This window comes from Lepidochelys olivacea, assembly GCF_965140295.1.
Source record: "Lepidochelys olivacea isolate rLepOli2 genome assembly, chromosome: 9".
NCBI lineage: Eukaryota > Metazoa > Chordata > Testudines > Cheloniidae > Lepidochelys > Lepidochelys olivacea.
The window spans coordinates 65,435,674-65,460,477 of NC_140419.1; the positions used below are offsets into that span (position 1 = coordinate 65,435,674).

Genomic DNA, 24,804 nt, shown 5'->3' on the forward strand with positions numbered 1-24,804 from the left:
AAGAAAAATTAGTTGCATGGTTCCTTGCATGTGCTTAGAAACATTTGTGCTTAGAAACATTGCAGAAATCACCACACACAACCGTGGACAGTGCCAGACTGGGGTCTGGATCGTCCAGTGCCTATCACCAACACTGGCCTTACCAGCTTCTTCAGGGCAAGGTGCAAGAAGCCCCAGAGTGGACAATTCTGGAATAGCCTTCCCAGAGGGGAAGTTTTTCACCAACAAACGGGGTTAATTGTTGGTTTATGTCTTCAGTTATATCCCTTAACTTATTTAATCCTTTCATCTAATTGGATACTCTCCTTTTCCACATCCATATCTAGTCCTTTTTTAGCCCTGCTAAGCTCTTTACTATCTTATAGCAGTGAGTTCCACAGATTATTATGCATCATGTAAAAATATATTTCCTTTCATCAGTTTTAAATTTGCTGCTTTTCAATTTCATTGACTGCCCCCTTGTTCTTGCATTGGGGGGGTACAGGGCACCTGAATGGTCACCTCTTCATGTAAAGCCATGCCAAGTTGATGTCTGATGCCAAGCGATGTCACCCCTGAAACTCTCAGGGGATGCTGCATAGTCATGGCCGGATGCACTGGCCGAGTTGGAGGTGGGACTGGAACAGCAGGGGTTGGCTCAGGAGGATGGGGGGGCTGGAACAGGGCAGGTGCTGGCCCAGGATGGGGGGCCATTACCAGGGCGGAGGGGGGGCTGGAACAGGGCAGGCATTGGCTCAGGAGGGGGGTTACTAGGGCTGGGGGGATGGAACAGGGCCGGTGGTGGCTCAGGATGGGGACCCATTACCAGGGCGGGGGGGGGCTGGAACAGGGCAGGCATTGGCTCAGGGGGGGGGGTTACCAGCGCGGGGGGGCTGGAACAGGGCAGGCATTGGCTCAGGAGGGGGGTTACCAGCGCGGGGGGGCTGGAACAGGGCAGGCATTGGCTCAGGAGGGGGAGGCCCCTGGGGGGGGTGGTGTCCTGTCCCCCTCCCCGATGCTAGGGGCCCCATGCGCTCCCCGGCTCCTCCCCGGCTGGGCACGGTCCCTTTCAGGGCGGGAGCAGGTGCGAGGGGGCGCGGCCCCTTTAAGGAGCCGGCCCCGCCCACTCGCGGCGAAAGTTTCAGCCTGGTGCAGCTGTGGGGCTGGGAGACGCTGCAGGTATCGCTCCGGGCTCCGCCCAGCCCCCTTCCCTGCGGCTGCTGGGAGTGGGCGGTGCCGGCCGGCGGGTGCCGCTTGCGGAGCCGGGAGCAGCGGCGCATCGGGGCGGGGTCCGCAGGCAGGTCCTTGCGGGCGGGCCTGGGGCCGGGGCTACGGGACGGTGAAGCCCGAGGAGCTGCGCTGCCGGGCAGGGGGCGGCCTGGACACTCCTGTCTCCGGCCCCAGCACCCGGTCCTGGCGCTGCCGGCCCTGGGGGGCAGCGGGGACACGTGGGTGCCGGCAGGTCCCTGTGCCGGAGCGGGGGCATCCCCCAGCCCGGGGGGCGGACGGCGTGACCGGGGAATTGCTGGGGCGCTGGTGTTCAGGGGCTGCGGGAAAGGGGCTGCTGCTTTGGCCGTGGCCTGACTCTCTCCTTGCCTTGCCAGGGGCTTTCCAGGGCTGAGCGATCGCTGACCTTGTGGCGGAGCCCGGACATCGCCGAGCTGTGTGTTGTTTGGGGTGCTGGCCCCAGGCCCGCTCGCTGGGACGGGCTGCTGGTTGTGATCCTGACTTCCTGGCATTCCTGGAGAGGTTTGTCTTTCGGATAGCAGAGCCTGGCGTATTACAGACGTGTTTCCTATCCAGCGGCACAGCTGGGACAGCCCAGGCAGAGTGTAGATGCCAGTTCTGGAGCGTGTGGGGTAAGCAAGCTCTGGGGTTGCTGTGCGGTGGTGGGTAGATTGCGGGGTGTGCCGCATAGTAGTGCATGGTTGGGGTTTGTCATGTGGCGGGCATGAGGGGTTCGGTGTCTGGGTCAAGCTGACTCTGTGGCAGTTCACTGCTTAAGCTGGGCAGGAATCTGCTCCCACTCCTGAGCCTTCAGTCTCCAGCTCTCAGGTCAGTGAGGACGGGAGAGGAAGGATTGCGGCTTGTGTTGGGTGGGGAGGGAGAGTTTGTTTCCAGATCTGCTCAAGAGCCTTCTAGTACCTTGCACAGCAGTCCCAGGCTTCCTGCTACAGGAAAGGGCCATGACTCTGATAACTCGGTTCCCTGCTTCATCTGGGTGGTGGGAGGATGCAGTCGTTTGCTTCTGTGAGGTGCACATGCTGTCCCTGTCATGAAGGAAGGGGACTTATAAGTACCTAGGCAGAGGCCGTATTTCTCTTATACGCTTGGACGTTGCTTGGTGTTCATGTGGAATAATAGCTATGGGACTGTTGTGTTGACACCTTCTCCGCTTGTTAGATCCTGCTAACCTTCCTCTGTGAGTCACATTCCTAATTAAAGCCTTTATCCACTTGCAAATACTTTCTCTCCCATTTACAGAGGTGCTCCTGTGTGCGTGGAACGCTGGAGACAGGCCAATTTCAGACTGTGTAAGAAAATGCAATGTGGATTTGTTAACATGTACAGATGTGAGAGAGAGCGTGGTTGGTGTAACTGTGTGGCGAGAAGGTCTAAATTAGAGCAGGCGGTGGTAGCTTCGGTTCACACCCTGCAGTTGCTTTCTGTGCTAACTCCTTTCTTCTGACCTTTGGCATGGCCGCTTTAATTTGGGGGTCCAATCCAGAGATAGTGGGGGTGGGGGGCGAAGGTGGAGGATGGAACCGCTTCCATGTGAGGAGAGAGTAAGAAGACTGGGACAACTAAGCAGGGATGTGAGAGAGATCTATAAAATTATGACTGGGGTGGGGAAAGTAAATAAGGAAGTGTTATTTATCCCTTCACATCACCCATGGACCAGGTGTCACCCAATGATATTAATAGGCAGCAGGTTTAAAACAAAAGGAAGTACTGTGGAAGTCAACCTGTGGAACTCCTTGCCAGGGGATGTTGTGAAGGCCAAAAGTATAACTGGGTTCAAAAATGAAAGGTCCATCAATGGCTATTAGCCAAGACGGCCAGGGGCACAACCCAATGCTCTGGGTGGCCCTAAACCTCTGATTGCTAGAAGCTGGGACTGGATGATGGGATGGATCACTTGATTGCCTTATTTTTTTCATTCCCTCTGAGGCATCTGGCATTGGCTGCTGTTGGAAGACAGGATTGTGGGCTACATGGCCATACTGGGTCAGAGCAATGGTCTATTCTTATGTTCTTAGGGATATGGGTTACATGTTGGGAAATGAGACTGCGTTACACTAGCTGGACTCTAAGAGCGGGTTAGCAGAAGGTGTGATCTAAAGAGGTATGCACTCCCTCTGTTTTAACTAGAGTTGGTCCAGAGCTTATGCACTTCTTAGATATAGGTAGGTGATAGCTAGGTGAGGAAGGGTTCTTGCAGGGTGCCTGTTGGCAGCCTTTCCTATGCAGTTACACATACAGGAAAGCCTGACAGTCCCAGACCTTGAGGAAGTCAGGCACTGCCACATACTTGGTTAGCTTCCTCCTGGGTTGGAGGGAAGCCAGCATGTAGCCCTAGGGCTGTTTCTCTACAAGAGAATAAAAAGCAGTGGCCTTCCCAGTCTGGCCTGGGATTGCAGGGCTCTTGGCTCTTTGGAGGTGGAAGTGAGTGGGTACTTATGGGTCTGAGTCTTGCTCTGGCACTGTCCTGGAGGGTGCAGTGTTCCTGGGGAAGGATTGGCTCCCTTGTGCTCAGCCCCTCCCCACTTCACTAAAGGAGCAAAGCCGGGGTGGGGGGTGGGGGAGTTGGAAGTGTAGTGATCAGAGAAAACATGGCAAGGTGAGGCTCCCTTGGGAGGCCAGTTCACTCTGTCAGAAACAAGAGCTTACTCAACCTGTTCAGCTTCATTCTTTCTTTTCATGGTCACTTGGGTGCAAGAGGACATTGCACAGGGAGAAGCAAAGTGGAGCTGATCTCTTTGCATGTAGTTCCTGGGCTAATATTTCTTGCATCTGCAAACAGCCTCCACTGTCCTGGGTCCTTCCCCTAGACTGAGTGTGGACACTCCATCTTCAAGTGGTGACCCTTCCCTGCTCTAACCCCTGGGTTGTAGAGGCTCGCAAAATGAGTGTACTGGAGTGGCTGCTTTCAGGTGGCACCTACAGGAACAAAAGCCCCTTCAGGAGTGGCTGCACTAAAGAGAGAGCTTGTCGAACTTCTCAGAAGAAATGTCTCAACATTAATCTGTCTGGATGCATGACTGAGAACTTAAAAGTTAGTCTGAGAAAAGACCTGTCCAGTCCCTCTAAGTATTGAGTCCAAAATGGATACTCCTGAATGCAGAACTAAAAGGGAAGATGCTTGTCCCTCTGCAGACCTGCCTTACGATGCCTAAGCATTCATTTGGCTGGCAATTTAGAAAAGCCAATTCTAAACAAACAGAATCTTAGCAACTTCCATTCTTCTCTCAGCCCGATTGGTGCTCCAACTACCTTAGAAGCTGCTCACTGCTGATTTTCTTCTTCAGGCCTAGAACTCCAGATACCCATCTAAACAGATCCCATTTGTGAGGAAAAGTGCTACAGTGGAGTTAAAAGGGGAGAGAATAAATGAGGGCATCACCAAAGCCTACTGACGGTGGAATAGTTGAGGATATTGTCTCTTCCAGATGTTCACCCAGTCCTAGTGAGCCCTTCTTCCACAAAACATTATGCTACAGAAAATGTGGAAGTGGCCAATACAGATGTGATTCTAGAGAGGTCTCAAATCTGCATCCTGCTTCTTAGCTAAAATCCCTGCAGCTGATAAAGATTCCGTGGAATGTGTCAGGAGCATGGAGCTCCAGGAATGGGGAGAGCTAGGAATAGAAAGCTATTTCTATGGCTAAGAGTCTGAGGAAGATATTCTGGGTAGGGCTTGATAATGGTGACAGAGTAGGAAGTGAATTGGCATAGATAAGCATGTTAACTGGGTGCTGGCAGAGAGACTCTGTCATTACTTTGCTTGCTCCTGGATGGTCTTTCTAAGTGCCAATTACTGTGGTATCCAGACAAGACTTGTAACCAGCTTACAGCAAGTCATGAAGTAAGAAATGCATCTCACTCCTTGACATGGGGCTGAGGAACTGTTTCAGACAGGATCTGAATAAAGTACTGGAAGTGATTTCAATCAGCCTACTAATATTCCCCATTGCTTTTGTTCTTATTGCTACTCTTTTTTCCATTTCTTTGGAATCCAGATTCTACCTTCTTGCATGTTTGTAGAACAAGACCATTTAAAGGAACATGGGCAGTTTAAAATTCATATGTTACCTTTCTTAACAACCTAAATAAAGGACGTCTTGGGTTACTAAAAATCTAATATTAACGGTTTTACATGTCATTCTGATTGAACAATGATCTGCTGATTAGTTTCATTTTCCAGTTCTTACATGGATTAGCACAGTACTTTAAACCAGAGGGTGATGCTTTTTCAACATTCCAGGTGGTATTTCTAGTCATCTCAGAATCTTGTGAAAATACTTTTTTTTTTATGAAGAAACAAAGCATTGGGGCCAAATCCCTTGGCCTTTTTGTCTTTAACACTTCACCCATCACAATGGGAATGGTGTGCCTTTTTTAAAAACACAAAATCTTGTTTAAATAGACTGATAATGGGACTAAGGAACCAGCAAAGATGAGTTGCTTAGTAGAAGTGGCTCTTTCACTAAAGGTCGAACAAAACCTGGAACCTAAGTATCCTAAAGAGGCGGTTTACAAGATGAGATTATTTATGCGGAGTTGATCTTTGGTGCAGGTTTTTTCTCTATATAAACAAGTTTTAGAAGTTTGTCACACTGGGTACAGTAAATTCCAATAGTGCAACTTATTTTTGCTTAGTGTCTTCAGTTTGAAGATAGCACAGGGGTTAATATATTGCTCTGTCTTGATCTGTGCTCTCTTGAGTTAATTCATAGGCAAATCCTAAGGCCCGGGTTGGCTTTCTTTTGTATTTAAAAAAAAAAAAACCCCGAACACATTTGAGCTAGAACTCAATGAGACTCTCGACCTCCTTCTGGGAGTCCTGGCCTCCTGCTCCTAGGGAATCCCTGATTCCCACTGTTCTGGGAAGTAACAGCACATCTGTAGCCATAACAATGGAGTGTGATGTCATCTAGGAGATAGGATGGTCATTCAGGGGCAGCATCGCGGGAGTGTGAACTTCCTGCTGGCGGTAGGGGAAAATGCATCCCTGGAGAAAGCCGCGGTCCAGACTAGGAAATGAACTTGCAAGGCTCTGGGTGAACAAGGCTAGGGCAGTGCTGCTCTTGATAGCAGCGTATGTTTGCTGTTCTGTGCTTCAGAGCCCTGAGGAGCCTGTTCCTGAGATGGGGAGGGACACTTGGCACTCTTTTTGTGGTGTGCCTTTCCCCAATAGGCTGAGCTGGGACAGGAAGTGACTTAGATATGGGCCAAGCTCTATAGAAATACTACAAGCAGCTGCTCATGGCAGCTTACTGATGGGCCTAATCTTTTTGCTCTCCTCTCTCTTCTGGGCTCTGAGGGAGCCTCGTAGGCCAGATCCTATACCCTGTGCTCCCAAGGTTCTTGCAGTAGCCCTGCTTCCTTGGGGTTGGGGAGGTCTGCAGCTCAGAAGGCCATTGCTGTGCTTGGACACTTGGGCCTGTGTCAGCAGCGGAGGCACAGTGCTGTAACTCGGAACTCCAATCCATCCTTTTGTTCTCTTCACCACCACCTCTTTCCAGGCTGGGTCTGTCTGCAAGTGCTGGATGCAGGCAGGAAACTCCGAGCGTGTTGGTGGAATGACTCAGCCACTGGATGTTCCCATGGAGGCTCATTAAGGCCACGTGCAGGCCAGGGAGCCAAGAGCTTCCAAACATTGAACTCTCTCTAAACAGGGTGTGTAATGAGTGCAGCAGAGGCAGCATGCTCTTAAGCCGGGCGCAGGGATGAAGCTGATCATGCTTTAGTGACTAATGCAGGGACTCTCCACAGCCTTTCTGTGAGGTGGGACCAACAAAGTACAGTGAGGCACAGAGTAGATACAGGGGCAATTGATGGCCACCTGGAGGATCAATGAGTTATTGCTTCATGCAAATGCACAGGGGCTTAGAAAAACCCAAGAGCGTTGCACTTGACTGTACTAACTTGCTAACTTGCCTCCGGCTCTGAGGAATCCAGCTGCTTTCAGGAAAAAGCAGGCAATTCCTGGGATAAACCATGTCGGAGGCTATGGACCTGTCTTTCCTGTCAGAGGCGGAGAGGGATATGATCCTGCAAGTCCTGCAGCGAGATGAAGAGCTCCGCAAGGCTGAGGAGAGAAGGGTCAGGTGAGAGCCTTGGTGGGAGAGAGATTTTTTTCCTTCAAAGTTTTCCACTGCAATCTGCTTCCTTGATGGCCGGTAGGGTTTTGCCTGTAAATGGCAGGGTGGGGATGGACATGGGTCTTGTAGTTAGCTGCCTTGCTGGAATTGTGCTCTGTTCCTCCCTGATGGGGAGGTAAATGGTGGTGGCTGCCCAGGCATCACTGCCCTGTCCTGACTTGCTCTAAGAGGCAGCATCAACTCAGGGCTTGGTGTGGGTTTTCACTGCTCATGGGTTTTGCATCTGAACAGGCGACTGAAGAATGAGCTGCTGGAGATCCGGCGCAAAGGGGCCAAGCGCGGCAGCCAGCGCTACAGCGAGAGGACGTGTGCCCGGTGCCAGCAGAGCTTGGGCCGGGTGAGCCCCAAGGCCAACACCTGCCGTGGCTGCAACCACCTGGTGTGTCGGGACTGCCGCTCCTACAGCATCAACAGCACCTGGCGCTGCAAAGTCTGCACCAAGGAAGCGTGAGTGTTTCCCTGAGGAGAGTTCAGGCTGAGTGTCTCTCTCTGCACAGACCATGGCTGCCTTCCTCATCCTCCCTGTCACCAGGCTTGCAATCTGGATGCCATCCTGCTCTGCTCTTCTCTTCTCTGCTCCCACACACAGTAAGGCTCTTGCAAAGACCTCACAGCTTCCTCTGGCATCTCTAAAACCCATCCGTCCTTCTCCATTGCTGCTGGTGGTTGTCCTGGTTATCTCCTGCTGCAGCTGTTCCACTCTCCACTTACCTTGGAGTCCAGCCTTTCTTCTTTCCTCCCAGTCTGTTCCAAGCACTTCTGCTATGAGTCTTCACCTCCAACGCCCCTCGTCCCGTTCTCTCTGTGCACCAAACTGGCAGTATGCAAGCTTTCGGTGGTGAAAAAACAGACCCCTCTCTCCTCTCCTGCCTTACATGTGTCCCTTGTCCCTCTCCCACTTGTAGCTTCGCAGCGTCTCTCCTGCTGCTGCTCACACCGGGAGAGCTTCCTGCTGCCTGTGCACCAGGCATCCTATGTCTGTTCCTTGCTGACAGTGTATGCAGGCCTTCTTGAGACTGCATGCCCAGGGCTAGCCTGTCAGCTCTTTAGGGCTGGGATCTTGTCTTTCTATGCATCTGCGTCCTAAAATTGCCATGCTCATCTACATTGCTCCAACAGTGTTTCCTCCTGCAGGGTGGTAGAGTAAAGGAAGCAGAGAGCACTGACCTTACACAGGGTGAGAATGGCCTCTCACTGCCTCTTTCCCCTGCAGAGAGTTGAAGAAGACAACCGGTGACTGGTTCTATGACCAAAGAGTCAATCGCTTTGCAAACAAGCTGGGAATCGACATAGTGAGAATGTCCCTTCGGCGCAAACCTCAAGGTAGGACCAGCCAAGCTCTGGGTGGGAGGGGCCCTATCGCAGAAAACCACCTCTGGGACGCAGCCTAGTTGGCAGCCTCCATGCGGAGAGGCCATGGACACAGGGCCCAATTCACCCCTAGGGGGGCCTCCAGGTCAGATGGAGGCACTTGTTTTCTTGCTCATGGAGATGCCAGAGTTAGCACTTGGATGGGGAAATAAGATGCCTGAGGTCTCTGCAGGCTGCCCCTGCTGGGCTGCTCTCCTGCCATCTTGGTTGCCTTAGCATTATTTTTTATTTTCTTTCAGCCAACAAAAGGGAAACAGTGGGGCAAACCCTTCTCCAGCAGGCACAGCCGAACGATCCAAAAGACTCACCCGTGGCAAAGCAGAAGAGTCTCCAGGAGCGACAGAAGGAGCCTAGGTGAGCCTTAAGTCCATTCTGCAGGTGTCCTCTGTTGGAGCCTCCGCAGCGAGAGGGAACTAGATCCCACCTTCCCTGCATTCTCCTCAGATCTCTCAGGGAAGCAATGACCTGAAATCCATGTGCATTGGGCAGAGCAATGGGCTTTGAGAAGATATGCCCTCTTATGGGAAGAGGGCTGGTAGTTGCGGAGAGCATAGACCAGTGTTTCTCAAATGCGGCCATGACAGCCTCCAAACCATGGGTGGAGATTGGGGTGGGGGCAAAGCAGTGACCCCTCCCTGCAGTGCCCAGCTGTTGCTCCTGAATAGGTGGCACCAGGGGCAATTAGATGCGCTGCCTTGGTGTATGCGCTGGTGCCACCAGCAGGGATCAGCGCCCTGCACCGCGTAACTTCCTTGGGGGGCTCTGGGCAGCACATCTGGAGACGCATGAGGTCAGTGCGCATGGTGCTGGAGGTGGCTGCGGCGTTTGGTCCCTGGGGCACTCCCTTAGGCAGCTCCTCTGCTCCTACCAGGCTGGGGCATGGGGAGCCTGGAACTCTGCAGGCAGCTGGTGAGTTCCCGACCCACCTTCCCCGGGGTGGGCTCTCACTGAAGGGCTGTGGAAGGCAGGGACAGAGAAACAGGTTTGTCAGAGTGGCCACCAGCAAGAATTGGTGGCTGCACTCTGAGGACCTCAAAAAAATGGTTGAGAACCCCTGGCACAGACTGAGTCTTGCTGTCGGATGCTACAGCAGATGACTGTGGCTCTCTAGGCCTTGGCAAATAAATTGGGGAAGATCCCTTCCTCACTTAAAACTTGATGACTTGAGTTGCCCTCCTTGCCCTGGGGCAGAGGACCAGGACTGTCTGTAGCTTCCAATTTTTCTCACACAGACTTGGTCAGATACTATGCCTGATGGGCATATTAGAAAATCACTTCAAGATGTGATGTAAGAATGGCCAAGAGCCATGAATTGCAGAAGGGCTAAACCGGTGCTGTCGCTGCTGCCCCGTTCCTTCAGCCAGAAGGCCCCCAGCATGATCTCCTCCCCTTGTTGGTGGGATGCTTTGGTGCTTGTCACTGGCACTTGATCAGCTGGCTGTGCTTGTGTCCCATGGGCTTTGTGTGATATTCTGCCTCTTGTATCATTTCATACGGTCAACAATGTCCTCCTGCAGTGGGAATGATACCATCCCTTGGCCACGGGGTGCTGAGCCGGAATCTCTTGTCCCAAAAGAGGAACCATGGGAGATGGGTGTTAACCCAACCCATTATGCTTTCTGGCACCAAAACGACTGATATCTGGCACCAGAATGGCTCATGTGGGTGATGGCATGAAAATGTAAATTATGGTGGCTGTCTGGTAATGCCACTCTGGCTTATAGAGACCAAGTACAGCTAAAATAGATCAGGCCATTTTAAAGCTCCCTCAGCTTGTTGATGCTCCTTTCCAGGCCCCTTCCTGATGCTGTTAGATAAGGAGGATTTTCCATTGTGTAACCCAACCCTCCAGTGGAGTTTTCCAGAGAGCTTCAATAGGTTTCCCAGCCAATCCAGCTCTCCCATGATCAATGTGGAGGTGTTCTGATGCAGGTCTAATCTGATCAAACTCTTCTTTTATTGACCTACAAATCCACCATGTGGCTCTGCTTATCTTAAACCCATCTCCTGCCCTTGTAAATAAAACAGCTGCGTTCAGGGGCTGGTATCTTCCTCTAGGCCCTCTGCGGCAAAAATCAAAGTGCTGGCCGTTGCCCCAAAGGCCCATATTGCCATACAGCAGAGTGGCTGACACCCTGGTTCTCCCGGTCTGTCAGGAGGGGTCGGGCCTCCTGCACTGCAGTCTGGAACTGCCCTTCCTACCATAGGGACAGATCTATTTCTTTTCCCAGAATGCCTCCTGAAGCCTTGGACCCCCGAGATGGGAAGAGTGATACCGAGTCCATGGAGAACATGAGTCTGGATGGGTACAGACCCAACGCCACTGGCACAGGTGTCAGCTCCAGGTTAGGGACTGATTCCTGTGCCCCAAAACAGTCAACAGGAGCGGTCAGATACTTGGCTCTTCCCGCTTCCTGTGTTGCTGTCTTCTCCCTGCCTCTCCCTCTCCCCCTGCCTTAAGTAAACGGTTCAAAAGGCAGGTGGGAGGGTCCTTTAAAGATTTGGAGTAGGAGGAAAAGGGCACGCTTTAGGGATGCTTCCAAAGGTGAGCTGGGACCCCGTCTCCACTTCCCAGGAATGCTTAACTGAGACACCAATGGGGAGATGGCGCCCTAACCTGCTCCAGATGCTGCTCCCCTCTCCTTCCAACAGCTACAGCTGTCTCCCAAGCCCTGGCCCCTTTTGAGCCCATGGCTGCTCCGATCCATGTGCTGAACAGGCTGGTGCCCAGCTGCCTGTACAGTCCTGATACACACAGGAGGCCTGGAGCCATGAGAAGAACTGGGAGCAGTGCTGATGCAGCCTAAACAGTAGGTAACTCCGAGCTGGCTGTGATGCAGAGGACAGGCAGAGTAGCAACTGCATAAGAATGCAGTATTTGGGGGAAAAGGTTTTTTTACTGTCTTTAAATCTTACACTGGGTAGGCAGGATTCCCCCCTGTCTTCCCCTGCTCATTCCTTTAGCACATGGTGCTGGTAGACTGTGACACTCTAATCTCACTCAGAAGGCTGTTTCGGTGCTTGTTGAGAGAGTCAAGATATTGGCTGTCAGATAAGCTAACTCAGGGAGACTGCCTAGCAACCACCTGCCCGGCCCCCCCAATCAAAGAGCTCTCATACTGGAGGGATACAGAGCAAGTCTGACTTTTTCCTCTACTGTCTGCAGGAGAAATTCCCTGGATAAAACTGTCACTTTTCAAGAGGGGAAGCGAAGGCATGGTCCCGTGGGCTCCAATGTATCAACCCTCCCCATCCCCACCCACTCTGGAGACACTACTCCCTCCAGCTCAGAAAGTGTATGTATCCACTACCACCGCTGCAGTGATCGGGTTCTCCTGCCGTGTGGGCTCTGGGGTTGGGGGTTACACAGTCTAGTTCCCCCTCTCTGAACGGTCTGCTTTCCCTTCAAAGGAGGCTCGTGTGGGGAGCCACGGTGCAGTGTCCGCAGATGAGAATGAAACCATATTCAAGAAGAATCCCCGGAGGACCCTGAGGCCTGCAGGTGAGTCGCCCTCTGGGGACCCTGGCAGCTGTGCTCTGGGAAACAAAGCGCAGGGCTGAGTCTGGATACCTTGGTTCTGTTCCTGCCTCTGCTGCTGACCTGTTGGGCAACCTTGGGCAAGTCACTTCACCCCACCTCAGTTCCTCCACCCTCAAAAGGGGAATAGCGATGTTTACCCACTTCCGTAACACACCTTGACCAGTGGATGAGTGAGAGCTAGATACACCCGTAACAGCTTGCTAGCACTGCAGTAACGGCTGGGATTGGAGGCATCTCACCTTCCTGTCTCTGACACAGACTACACAAAGTCAGTGATTGATCTGCGCCCGGAGGAGCTAGGAAGTGAAAGCGGCTCCATGGGAGACAGAAGCAAGTCGGTTCCAGGTCTCAACACTGAAGTGGTGAGAGCCTATCGAGCTGCATTGAATCAACTTGTTTGCTTAACATAGGGATGCTTCTCCTTCACCCCGCCTTTCTCTGAGGCCCATGGGATTGAAGGGGAGTTGCTCCCCACCCAGCCTCCTTCCATTTCAGTTCAGCTGCAGGCTACCATGCTGTTAGCTAAACTCCCAAGGAAGCGCAGACCCCATTGCACATTTTGCGGGTCTCCAGCGATAGCCTCTCATCTTGTCTGAATGAGCTCTCCGTGGCTCTGGGGGAGGAACTTAGTCAGGTCACTGCTCTCCTCTGTGCTGGCCTGCCTGCTCAGGGCATCTTCCCCCAGTCCAAGGCGAGTACACCTGAAGGAAGCGGGTGTTGGGCAAGGAGCCTTTGGGTATGTCTTCACAGAAAATCACCCCCCGCAGCAGCAAATCTCAGAGCCTTGGTTAACTGACTTGGGCTTGCACTGTGGGGCTACAGATGGCCATGTAGATGTTGGGGGTTGGTCCAGAGCCTGGGTGCTCAGACCCTCCTCACTTGCTGGGTTTCACCAGACTGAGCCCAAATGTCTACATGGCTATCTTTAGCCCTGCAATGGGAGCCTGAGTCAATTGACCCAGGCTCTGGGACTCACTGCTGTGTAGGTGTACCAGAAGTGGCTGGGGCTGCTTCCCTGGCAGGGTTGCTGCTAGAGCGTCTAGCTGCCTTGGTTTTCTGGCCTGTATGGATGGCTATATCCCTCGTTGCAGGATGAGGAGGAGGAAGACATTGACAACCTGGTGGAGATCCATCGCCGGAGGACAGCCAGAAGCAGCATGTACAGCGGGACCTCTTCGGTGAGTCATAGAATATCAGGGTTGGAAGAGACCTCAGGAGGTCATCTCGTCCAACCCCCTGCTCAAAGCAGGACCAACACCAACTAATTCATCCCAGCCAGGGCTTTGTCAAGCCGGGCCTTAAAAACCTTTAAGGATGGAGATTTCACCACCTCCCTAGGTAACCCATCTCAGTGCTTCACTACCCTCCTAGTGAAATAGTGTTTCCTAATATCCAACCTAGACCTCCCGCACTGCAACTTGAGACTATTGCTCCTTGTTCTGTCATCTGCCACCACTAAGAACAGCCGAGCTCCACCCTCTTTGGAACCCCCCTTCAGGTAGTTGAAGGCTGCTATCAGATCCCCCCTCTGGCTCTGCTGCTACTCACACCACCACCACCCCCGCCCTTGGGCGTGCAGGAAGAAATGCTTGAGTGAGGATTGGGGTTAGGAAGCAGGAAGGCAGCACAGGGTTAGCAGAGCTAGATACTGTGCCGAGCTCTGTCTTGGACTTGCAGCTTGAGCTTCTCTCTCTGATAGATCTCGTAAGGGGGTGTGAGGCTTTTGGGTCCTTGGGTGAAAGGTGCTGAGTACTTACCACGGCAAACTGGTTCGGGAAAGGGGACTCCAGTCCAGTGGTCAGGAGGGAAGATATGGGGGGAGGAAGTGGAGATATGCTAGTTCTCTGTGCACAATTGGGGCATAAATCTTACCAGGACCGTGTGTTTCAGAGCACACTGGGGAGCATGGTCAGCATTTACAGCGAGGCTGGTGACTTCGGCAGCGTCTTTGTCACGGGAGAGATCGCCTTCTCTCTGAGCTACGAGCACAAGACTCAGACCCTGTTCATCCACGTGAAGGAGTGTCGCCAGCTGGCCTATGCCGATGAGGCCAAGAAGCGCTCCAACCCGTGAGTGCCGAGCAAGTTGTCTCTGGCATGGGATATTGGCATGGGGCTGGGCGAATGGGGGGCTGCCTGCCACGGGTGCTGACCTTACTGAGGGGGGGCTGGACTTGTCCTGTGCTAGGTGCTGGCATACTGATTAGGAAAGCTCCTGTGCTAGGAGTCTGAGATGGGCAGCTACCATCCAGGAACGGAGGTGTGGTGGGGGACGGAGCAGAGAGCAGGAGTCTGTGCTCGGTCTGGGGAGACGCTTGTGAAATGAGTGACGCTGCCTGCTTGCCTCCTCCAGATATGTGAAGACCTACCTCCTGCCTGATAAATCTCGGCAAGGCAAACGCAAGACAACCATCAAACGCAACAGTGTCAACCCGCTGTACAATGAGCTGCTGAAGGTGACCCGTGAGGCAGGGGTTATTGGCCATCTCCAGCCCACCCCAGAGAGAGCTCTGTCACAAGCTCAGTTGGGGAGGCAGATGCTTGACCCAAATCATAAGACCTAGGGCAGGGAGGCTTCACCACCAGACGCCCCCTTCCGTCATCCTTATGCTTCACTGGTGGAGTGAAAACAGCCCCTTCCTCCTTGCACCTTGGCTGGGGCTGCCGGGAGGGAGAGGGACGCTGATCTCCCCTGTAGACCAGAGTCAGAGCTCTGAAAATCCTGCAGGCGGGTGCAGTGCCTCCCGGAGGCTCCAGGCACTGGGACAGGGGCCAGGATAACTGACAGCGTCTCTGTGCAGGGCTGTCTTGCTGATGTCACTGCATTTTTTTTTTTGCAGCCCTGTTGCCATGGTGACTGGGCCAGGCATAGCTAAAGCCCTGAACTGTGTCTCGGGATGCCATGACCTCCCTGCAGACACATCGCTCTCCTGCTCTGCTTGCTTCGCCTAGCATCCTGCTGCCATCACCGGAGGGTGGGCGTTGCCCTGTTCAGAGCGCAGCGTTGCTTTCTGTGGCCCCTCCTGGCCACAGCGATGTCAACAGAAGGCAGTACAGTCACTCGAGCAGGGAGCCAGCTAAATCCAAGCCGTATGGATCCAGCAGGGGGAATGCTGCCGGATGCATGCTTCACTTACTGGCTTCCGCTGCAGAGTTCATGCTGCGGCCATATGAGTAAATCCCGGGGGCAGCGCCCCTCCCCTGTTGTAAAAGCAGGGAGCACAAAGGACGGAGGGTGGCAATTAAAGCTTTGGAATCCAGAATGCTCCAGTGGTTTCTGAACCCTCCTGTTTCAGTAACCTTCATCCCCAAATCTGTGAGCAATTCCACTGTGCCTGCCTGAGGCCAGGCCTGTGCTCAGAGACAGACTGAGCAGAGCTCTTTGCTCTCCAGCTTCCAGAGCTCTACCCTGAAGGTGCTTCCCACTTCCCCAGGAGGCCAGGGCTGCCCAGTGCAGAGAGTTCCTAGAATGGGTGTGTGCAGGCCCAGCTCCTCCGTGGGTCTTAGATTGGTCACACAGCAATTGTACATACCTGAAGCTGCCTGGGCAAAGCAGGTAGTGAGATGTCCAGCCCACTTGCATGTGTGCACGTACCTTAGTCCTACATATTGGAGACTTACTGAAAACTTGAGCCTCGGTATAAAAATCCTCTAAGCTCCTATGGCTGCTTCCCAGAATCTGCCCTCCCTTTTCTATGGGCAGCTTTTGGAGTCCCTGCTGTGGACCCAGAGTACATGCCTCCTCTGTGTGGCTAGACTTCTGGAGTGCAGCTGGGCAGCCATTGCCTGGTACCTTCCTCACAGTGGGTGAAACCCTGAAGAGACAAGGAGTATGTGACAATAGTCAAACACACCAGTTAGGCTCTCAGGAGAAGGTGGGAAGACTTCAGTCTTCCTAGGAGTGCCGAGGGGCATCACCTCCTCACAGTGAAAGCTTCAGATATGGTCCTAGCTGCTCTGGGAAGCCACCACTGACTTATCTGGCTCTGTGGTCCTGTCTCTTCACAGTACGAGATCAGCAAGTCCCTCCTGCTCACAAGAACCTTGCAGTTCTCAGTCTGGCACCACGATCGCTTTGGCCGAAACACCTTCTTGGGGGAGGTGGAGATCCCGATGGATTCCTGGAATTTTGAGAGCCAACTGGAAGAGCGTGTCCCCCTGCATGGCAAGGTATGGTCCCTGTAGCTCTTGCATCTGACTTACCCCAGGAATCTACCACAGCTCCTCCCAGTAAGGAAAGTGGCTCTGGAGCAGATGTGAAGTTCCCCCGACCAGTGCCTTTTATTGTGGGAGATGCTCTCTTTCCTCTAACATAATGACACAGATCCTTCACTGGGGGTGGTGTCCAGCTTGCATAGATGTACATGTGCTAGTTCCACTCGAGAGAGCGCTCGAGAAAAAGCAGTGTAGCTGGAGTGACACAGACAGCCGTATGAGCTAGCCGTCCGACTACGTACTCAGGGGATCTTAGCACCCTGGGCCATCAGTCTGTATACAGACGTGAATGTTAGCAGGCAGTCTGCTTCCTATGAGGGTGATGGACACCCTGGTTATTTTATAAAGTGAGACACTTGCCACATAAACCTTCAGAGATCTGGACTTATTGAACAAGTCAGTCAGTATGTCCATAGTCATATAAAATCCTTCTGACTGAGTCTGGCTTTTTGGGTCTGCGTAGTACACCTGTCTTATGTGACAACAGGGGAGTCCACGAACGTTCAGAAGGTGGTGTGGATTCCTGCCACTGCAGGGTGCCAACACTCTGGCGTCCTCTCTCCTGCTGGGAAGCTCTGAGACTGATGTTTTCTCCCATGGACCTCTGAGGACCCGATCCAAATCCTGTTGCAGGCCAGTGAGTGCCATTAGTAAGGCACTGTGCAACAGCTGTCGTCATGGCAAACTCATGATTGCACAAGCAGCAGAGGGGTCTGAGCTTCCAGCTGTCTGGGATTCTGCACAAGTCTGATTCTCCTTGATCTCTGGGATCTTTGGGAGAGCCCCACCCTGAGAATGTTTGTCTGAGTGGCAACACCTTCAGTAAGGCCTTGTCTACACACCAGCTTGCACTGGTTATCGTTATAAGGAACCTATCTATAGTTAAACAAAAGAAGTGTCTCTGTGGGGTTTGCACCGGCTAGATGTCTGTCTTTATGATCAATCTGGTAAAAATCATATTGAGTCCACACACATCTGCGCTGGTTTAACTAAACTGGTTTTTAAAAGAACAGACTCTTTGAACTGTGGCATGTTCATGTATAGACAAGACTGCAGTGGTAATAATTTAAGATTTACTAGGTAAGTGTGGCCTTAAAAATCTGATACCCAATTTCAGGCTGATGCTGACTCTGCGGGCTCCCAGCAGTACAGAGGAGAGTTGGTGGTTTCCATGAAGTACATCCCATCTTCCAAACACCCAGGGGCGGGTAATGGGAAAAAGGGTGAGTGTCTGAGCTGCTGCAGAACCTCAGCTCATAAAGTAATATGTGAAAACCGACCCAGATGCTAACCCACACTGGCGCCCAGTATGTAATCCCAGTCTCCAAACATCCAGAGCTCATCCGGGAACAGGAACTGCTTGTCATGTTTTCGGGAGGAAGCTAATCCATTAATGGACCAAGCAGCTGTAATATTTTAACCTTCAGCTCTGAAATGTGGCTCTGATCCATGGTTATTTCAACAGTGCTACTAGCTGCTCTTTTCTTCTATGCAGATTCAGCTTGAATGGGAATGGGCTTCTATTGCAGTAAAGCTTTGAGGCAAGCTAGAGCAGTGTTCCTGGAACTCTTCCAAGCAGAGAGCTGCATTGGCAATCTGCATCCAGTTTGCTTCTGGAGCAGATCAGCTGCCCTTGTCTTATGTTGTGGGACAGTTCTCTCAAGATCCAGAACCCAGCATGGATCGGGCCAGGCAATTCAGAACACAGCATGATAGGGCAAATAGAACACAGCATGCTGGGACCTGTAGCTCTAAAGATGAGGATGTCTGTGGGCCAGCCTCTCTGAGATTCAGTGAGCCAACAGTTTTTTATTTGTATTACCTTGGTGCCTAGAAGCCCCAGTTGTGGACCAGGCCTGCATTGTGCTAGGTGCTGTACAAATGCACAACACAAACCCTCCCTGCCCCAAGGAGTTGACAATGTAAGTATAAGACAAAGGACAATAGATGGATACAGATAGCTGGAGTACAAGGAGTCAACATAATAGCCAGTGGTCCTTGCACACTAGTAGCCTAAATGGTGTCAGGTTTTCTGTAGGCATCACAGCAAAGGAAAGTTTTAAGATAGGTTTTGAAGGAGGACAATGAAGTAGCTTTACAGATGTTTAGAGAGCACCTCCCAAGCAGGAGGGGCAGCGTGGGAGAATGCACTTAAGGGCTTGTCTGCAGATTTAACAAGTGGGCGATGGAAGCTGGCAGCATGGGCCAGCTGCAGGTGAGGACTGATGGCTCGATAGCGAATGAAAGCTTGATGGTGAAGCCTTGCAAGCGAAGACAAATGGCTTATGTTTGATGCCAGTGGAGGGATGCAAAGAGGGGTCGCATCCCATGATTGGAGAAAAGCTGTGGCTGAAAACGTGTATGATTCAGACTTTCTCTTCCAGGCAAACGGGAGGAAGGAGGCGAACTCCAGGTCTGGATCAAAGAGGCCAAGAACCTCATAGCTGCCAAATCTGGAGGGACCTCTGACAGCTTTGTCAAGGGGTGAGTGTGTCGGAACATGCCAGTTTCAGGGGAGATGGATGGCACCTACAGAACAGCCCTCCCCACTACAATGGCCCTGGATTATGCTTTGCAGTGGAGTGACCCAGGGGCCTGGGAATGAATGGGCCTCTCTGTCCCCAACCCTCTCCCAGCTGCCTGTTGTTGAGATGGGCGTTGGGGGTGGTGTGTTTATGCTGATGAGCTTGTGCTCCTGTTGTGGTGAAAGATCTTAAATGCTGATGGGAGGGGTCTGGAGCAGCTCAGCCCTACGTACTTCAGAAGTGCTGAGCATCCACAACTCAGCTGAAATCTGGTTTGTCGCCAAGAGAAGCACAGCATGGTCCACAAGCTGCCTCCCAGTGCCTGGACACAGAGGGGTCCTCTAGAAGAGGCAGCGGCGAGTTCCAGCTCATGGGCTTGGATGGAAGTCACAAGCCAATATAACCACACAGACTTCTCGAGGAGGGAGGAGCTATTAATGGGGATTCTCCATATGTAGTAAAGAGGAGAGGGTGGAAGTTGATGAAATGCAGGCAGGAACTGAAGAGAGACAGTCCCATTCAATTACATCACGTGCAGGCAGACAACTAAAAACTGACAAATTCTATAAGTGCTAGAAGTCTCAGTGCTAAGATGGGTGAACTGGCGCGCGCCTGGTATTTAAATGAAGCTATTGATATAATATCACAATCTTGGTGGAATGATGACCATCACTGGGACTCTAATACCAGCGTACAAAATATATAGAAATGACAGAATGTTGTGCTGGTTGGGGAGTGGCACAATGTGCAAAAGAAAGTGTAGAGTCAAATACAGCAGAATCCTGTTGATCTGATCTAATTGGGACTGAGGCCAGATCGGATGATCGAAAATTTGGATAATGCAGAGAATAGGAAAGTGCAAGGCTGCTGCACCATCTAGCAGCCACAGAAGAGATCGCCTGCTTTTGGATCTGTGTGTTGGTGGTTCATTTAAAACAGAGGCAGATAATGGAGCGTTGAATAAATGGGGTTCTGCTGCATAGTAAAATTCTTAAGTGAGTCAAACTGTGTATCATAGAATGTCTAGCGATAGAAATTCCATGCTTGAATAAGAATATAATAGTAGGAATATACTACCGACCCCTTGACCAGAATGTGAAATGCTTAGGGAGATTAGAGACTAAAAATAAATAGCTTAATAATAATGGGGGATTTCAGCTATCCCCCTATTGATTGGGAACATGTCACCTGAGGAGGGGATGCAGTGATAAAGTGTCTAGCCACGATTAATGACTGCTTCTTGGAGCAGCTAGTTCTGGAAGTCACAAGGGGAGAGGCAATTCTTGATTTAGTCCTCAGTGGAGCACAGGATCTGGTCCAAGAGGTGAATATAGTGGAACAATATAAATTTAACATCCGTGTATGTGGTGGGGGGAAATACCATAAAGCCCATCACATTAGCATTTAATTTAAGAAAGGGGAACTACACAGAAATCAGGAAGCTCGTTAAACAGCAATTAAAAGCAACAGTCAAAAGAGTGAAATACCTGCATGGAAACTTTTAAAAACACCAAAATAGAGGCTCTAATTAAATGTATACCGCAAACTAAAAAGAATAGTAAAAGTACCAAAAAAAGAAGCTGACAGAGGCAAAGGCATCCTTTAAAAATTGGAAGTCCAATCCTACTGAGGAAAATAAGTGTAAAAGTATAATTAGTCAGGCCACTAAAAAATTTGAAGAGTCTCAAAAAATAAGTTCATGAGAAGCAGGAAGCCTGCCACACAATCAGTGGGGCCACTGGACACTCAAGGAAGACAAGGTCATTGCGGGGAAGCAAAATGAATTCTTTCCATTGATCTTCACTGAAGAGGACATGAGGGATATTCCCACACCTGACCATTCTTTTTAGGTGACAAATCTGAGGAACTGTCCCACATCAAGGGGTTAATAGAAGAGGTTTTGGAACAAATTGATATGTTAAACAGCAATAAGTCACTATGACCAGATGGTATTCACCCCAGAGTTCTGAAGGAACTCAAATATGAAATTGCAGAGCTACTAGAAGTGTGGTATGTAACCAATCACTTAAATCAGTTCTGCACTAGGTGACTGGAGTATAGCTTATGTGACACCAGTTTTTAAAAAAGGCTCCAGAGTTGATTAGGGGTGCTGGAACAATTTTTCTAGTGGGGGGGAACCAGGTAGAGGGTGCAGCAGTACCCCTAGCTCCAGCACCACTGGAAGTCATCCTAGCAATTACAGACCGGTAAGCCGCACTTCAGTATTGGGCAAATCGGTTGAAAACACAGTAAAGAACAGACTTACTAGATACATAAATGAACACAATTTGTTGGGAAAGAGTCAACACGGTAAAATCTATTAGCAATAGATTTGTGCCACTCTATTAGCATTCTTTGAGGGGGGTCAACAAGCATCTGTACAAGGGTGATCGAGTGGACCCAGTGTACTTGGACTTTCAGAAAGCCTTTGACAAGATCCCTCACCAAAGGCTCTTTAGCAAAGTAAGCTATTATGGGGTAAGAGGGAAGGTCCTCTCATGGACTAGTAACTGGTTAAAATACAGGAAACAAAGAGTAGGAATAAATGGTCAGTTTTCAGAATGGAAAGAGGTAAATAGCTGGGTCCTCCAGGGATCTGTCCTTGGGCCAGTGCTGGAAAAAGGGGTAAACAGTGAGATGGCAAAGTTTGCAAACCATACAAAATTATTCAAGTTAGTTTAGTCCAAAGCAGACTGTGAAGAGTTACAAATAGATCTCGCAAAACTGGGTGAAAAGGTAAGAGAATGGTAGGTGAAATTCACTGTTGATAAAGACAAAGTAACGTATGTCAGAAAACATCCCAACTATATATACAAAATGATGGTACCAGCTAATTTCAAGACCACTCAAGAAAGTGAGGTTGGAGTCATTCTGGATAGTTCTCTGAAAACATCGGCTCAATGTGCAGTGGCAGTCAAAAAAAAAAAAAAAAAAAAAAAAAAAAAAGCTAACAATATTAGGAACAATAGGAAAGGGATAGGTAAGACCAAATATAATGCTCCTACCTGAAATACTGCATGCAGTTCTGGTCAGCCCATCTCTAAAAAGATACATTAGAAATGGAAAAGGTACAGAGATGGGCAACAAAAATGATTGGGGTATGGAACAGCTACCATGTGAGGGAAGAGTAAAAAGACGGACTGTTCAGTTTGGAAAAGAGGTGACTAAGGGGCGGGATATGATTGAGGTCTATGAAATCATGAATGATGTGGAGAAAGTGAATAAGGAAGTGTTGTTTACGCTTTTTCATAACACGAGAACCCAGGGTCACCCAATGAAATTAATAGATAGCAGGTTTAAAACATGAGGAAGCACTTCTTCACCCAACGAAGTTAACCTGTGGAACTTGTTGCCAGGAGATGTGAAGGCCAAAAGTATAACTGGATTCAAACAGAGAATTGGATAAATTCATAGAAGAGAGGTCCATCAATGGCTCTTAACCAAGATGGTTAGGTCTCTGACTGCTAGATGCTGGGACTGGACCCCAGTGGCTGGATCACTTGATGATTGCCCTGTTCTGTTCATTCCCTTGGGGGACCTGACATTGGCTGCTGTTGGAAGACAGGATACGGTACTACATGGACCATTGGTCTGATCCATTATGGCTGTTCTTATGTTCACACTCCAGAACTGACCCCCATGTGTTGGAGCTGCACTGAAATCACACAGCCTCTTCCCTAGGGTCACTGAACGACTGGATGCAAATTACTTAGACAAATCCAAAGCTGACCCTTTGGCACTGGGTGTATTTACTGTAGTCTGGGACCCCAACCCCAATTGGGACCAGTTGTTTGGGTCCTCTACAGCTCTAGAGAAGAGCTGATCCCTGCCTTGGTGGGCCCACTGTCTGAGATCCCCTAGCCTATTCCCAGTCTCTTGAGCCATCACAGTCTCTCCTCTGCTCAGGTCAGAGGGGGGCACTGTGAGGGGGAGTTGCTAACAAGGGCCTCTCCCACAGCTACCTGCTGCCGCTCCGAAACAAGGCCACCAAGAGGAAGACTCCTGTGATGAAGAAGACCCTGAATCCTCACTACAATCACACCTTTGTCTACAATGGCATCAGCCCAGAGGACCTGCAGCACATCTGTCTGGAGCTGACTGTCTGGGACCGTGAACCATTGTCCAGCAATGACTTCCTGGGAGGAGTCAGGCTGGGAGTTGGGAATGGTGAGGTGCTCCCTGGTCTCAGTTGTTGGGTGGGGCTGCCCCTGCTCTCCTGGGGGGTGTAGCAGAGTGTAATGGGTGGGCTGGGTCACCCAAGTTCTCTCCCCGCCCCATCCCATCCCAGCTTTGCCTGGAGTACCCTATTCCCCATCCAGTGAAGCTGGATGCCTAATAGGAAGGATGAAATCCCTTGGGCACCATGCTCCCCGTCACATCCAGCAGTCCCCATCATTACCTACCGCTGCTCCATTTCCCAGCACCCTTCTGTGTGGCTGGAAGCTGCTTTTGTGTGCCCAGGGCTTGGGAACAGGGCTGTGCACTGCAGAAACTCACTTCTGTTGCCCCACTTCCCTCAGGTATGAGTAAGGACCAGGTGGTTGACTGGATGGACTCCACAGGAGAGGAGGTGAGCCTGTGGCAGAAGATGCGCCAGTTCCCGGGCTCCTGGGCAGAAGGAACACTACAGCTCCGCTCCACCATGGCCAAGCCAAGAGCATAGCCATAGCCTGGGCGCTGGGCCTGAAACCAGCTTTAGCAAGACAGCACCAGGCGGAGGCAACCGAACCAAAACCACGGCACCAACAAGGGCCGCATGTAGGATCTACTGGAGTGGGAGCAGGCTCTGGCTTTCGCCTGTGTAGTAATAAAGCTAATTGTGTCTTCAGCAGGCTCAGCCTAACAGCCTGTTCTTGGCAGCAGCTTATTTTATGTATAGGGTTTTTGTCTCTTAACTTGGCTGGAATTGAATTCCATAGGGTCTCCCCCCTTGTAGGGGCTAAGTGCTTTTAAAACTTGTTTTTCTTAGTGTTTTCACCTCTCCCTCTCCCATGTAGTTTGTTTGATTGCCCTGCCTACAGCTTCCACTCTTGTCTCCCCTTCCCTCTGTCCTCCTGGGATGGTGCAGATAGAATAAGACACTACAAACTACATGTAGAGGCTGCATGGGCATAAGCAATCAATATTTGGTATGTAGAATGTGAGAATACCCAGTGCTGTTGAGACGTGGGCTGGTGGGGGAAGGAAGAAACAAGCCCATGCCTGTTACTGTGCCCTGATTAGGGAAAGGTGTTTGTCACTGGCAGAGGGGAAAGCAGCTAGGAGAGCTCTGTGCCGATCTCAGCTGGGGGAAGTGGCTTTGAAACAAACATCCACATGCTATCAGTCATGCCAGAGCTGCAGGACTTCTCTGGTGGGGTGGTGGTCTGTTTTCCCCTTATGCTGGGGGTGGTTCAGAATTTGTGGTGGAGATAGTAGTCCTTACTGTTGCAGCTTCCCCTCCCACCTGCCAAGCCCTCCCAACTTCCCAGCACTCCTGCTCCAGCTCTCTTACACAGATTTATTCATTTAAAATACAAAATATTGTGGGGGTCAAAATAGTGGCCAACAAGAGGGCAACAGCCCCTCTTGGAGGAAAGGAAAAGCAAATTCTACGGCATGAGTTAAAATCCACATCAAACAACTGTCTGGGAGGGCAGTCTTTGTACTGGCAGATGCACTGTGATTCCTGCTCGGTTACTGTGTCAAGGCTCACCACAAGGGACTATCTGTTTTAATAAAGGTTTTCTTGCTGTTGCTGGTGGTATCAGGACTGTAGTCATTCACAGGGGCTGTTGGGACTGGGGGGG

The 24,804-nt window shown here is 51.0% G+C and overlaps 1 protein-coding gene across 2 annotated transcripts; it reads left to right on the forward strand.

Moving 5' to 3' along the window:
• The first annotated feature begins 1,295 nt into the window (after positions 1-1,295).
• On the forward strand, positions 1,296-24,751 carry SYTL4 (synaptotagmin like 4). 2 transcript variants are annotated; one of them, XM_084638519.1, is made up of 17 exons: positions 1,296-1,838; positions 7,154-7,310; positions 7,596-7,811; positions 8,578-8,687; positions 8,975-9,089; positions 10,967-11,080; positions 11,902-12,031; positions 12,147-12,237; positions 12,535-12,638; positions 13,368-13,454; positions 14,167-14,345; positions 14,629-14,731; positions 16,284-16,445; positions 17,608-17,713; positions 18,875-18,974; positions 22,974-23,182; positions 23,536-24,751. In XM_084638519.1, exons 2-17 carry the CDS (start codon positions 7,201-7,203, stop codon positions 23,676-23,678), a joined length of 2,079 nt encoding a protein of 692 aa, XP_084494645.1. In that variant the 5' UTR covers positions 1,296-1,838; positions 7,154-7,200; the 3' UTR covers positions 23,679-24,751. The 2 variants fall into 2 exon arrangements, with proteins under 2 accessions (XP_084494645.1, XP_084494646.1); XM_084638520.1 differs by having other exon boundaries at positions 7,162-7,310.
• The last annotated feature ends 53 nt before the right edge of the window (positions 24,752-24,804 follow it).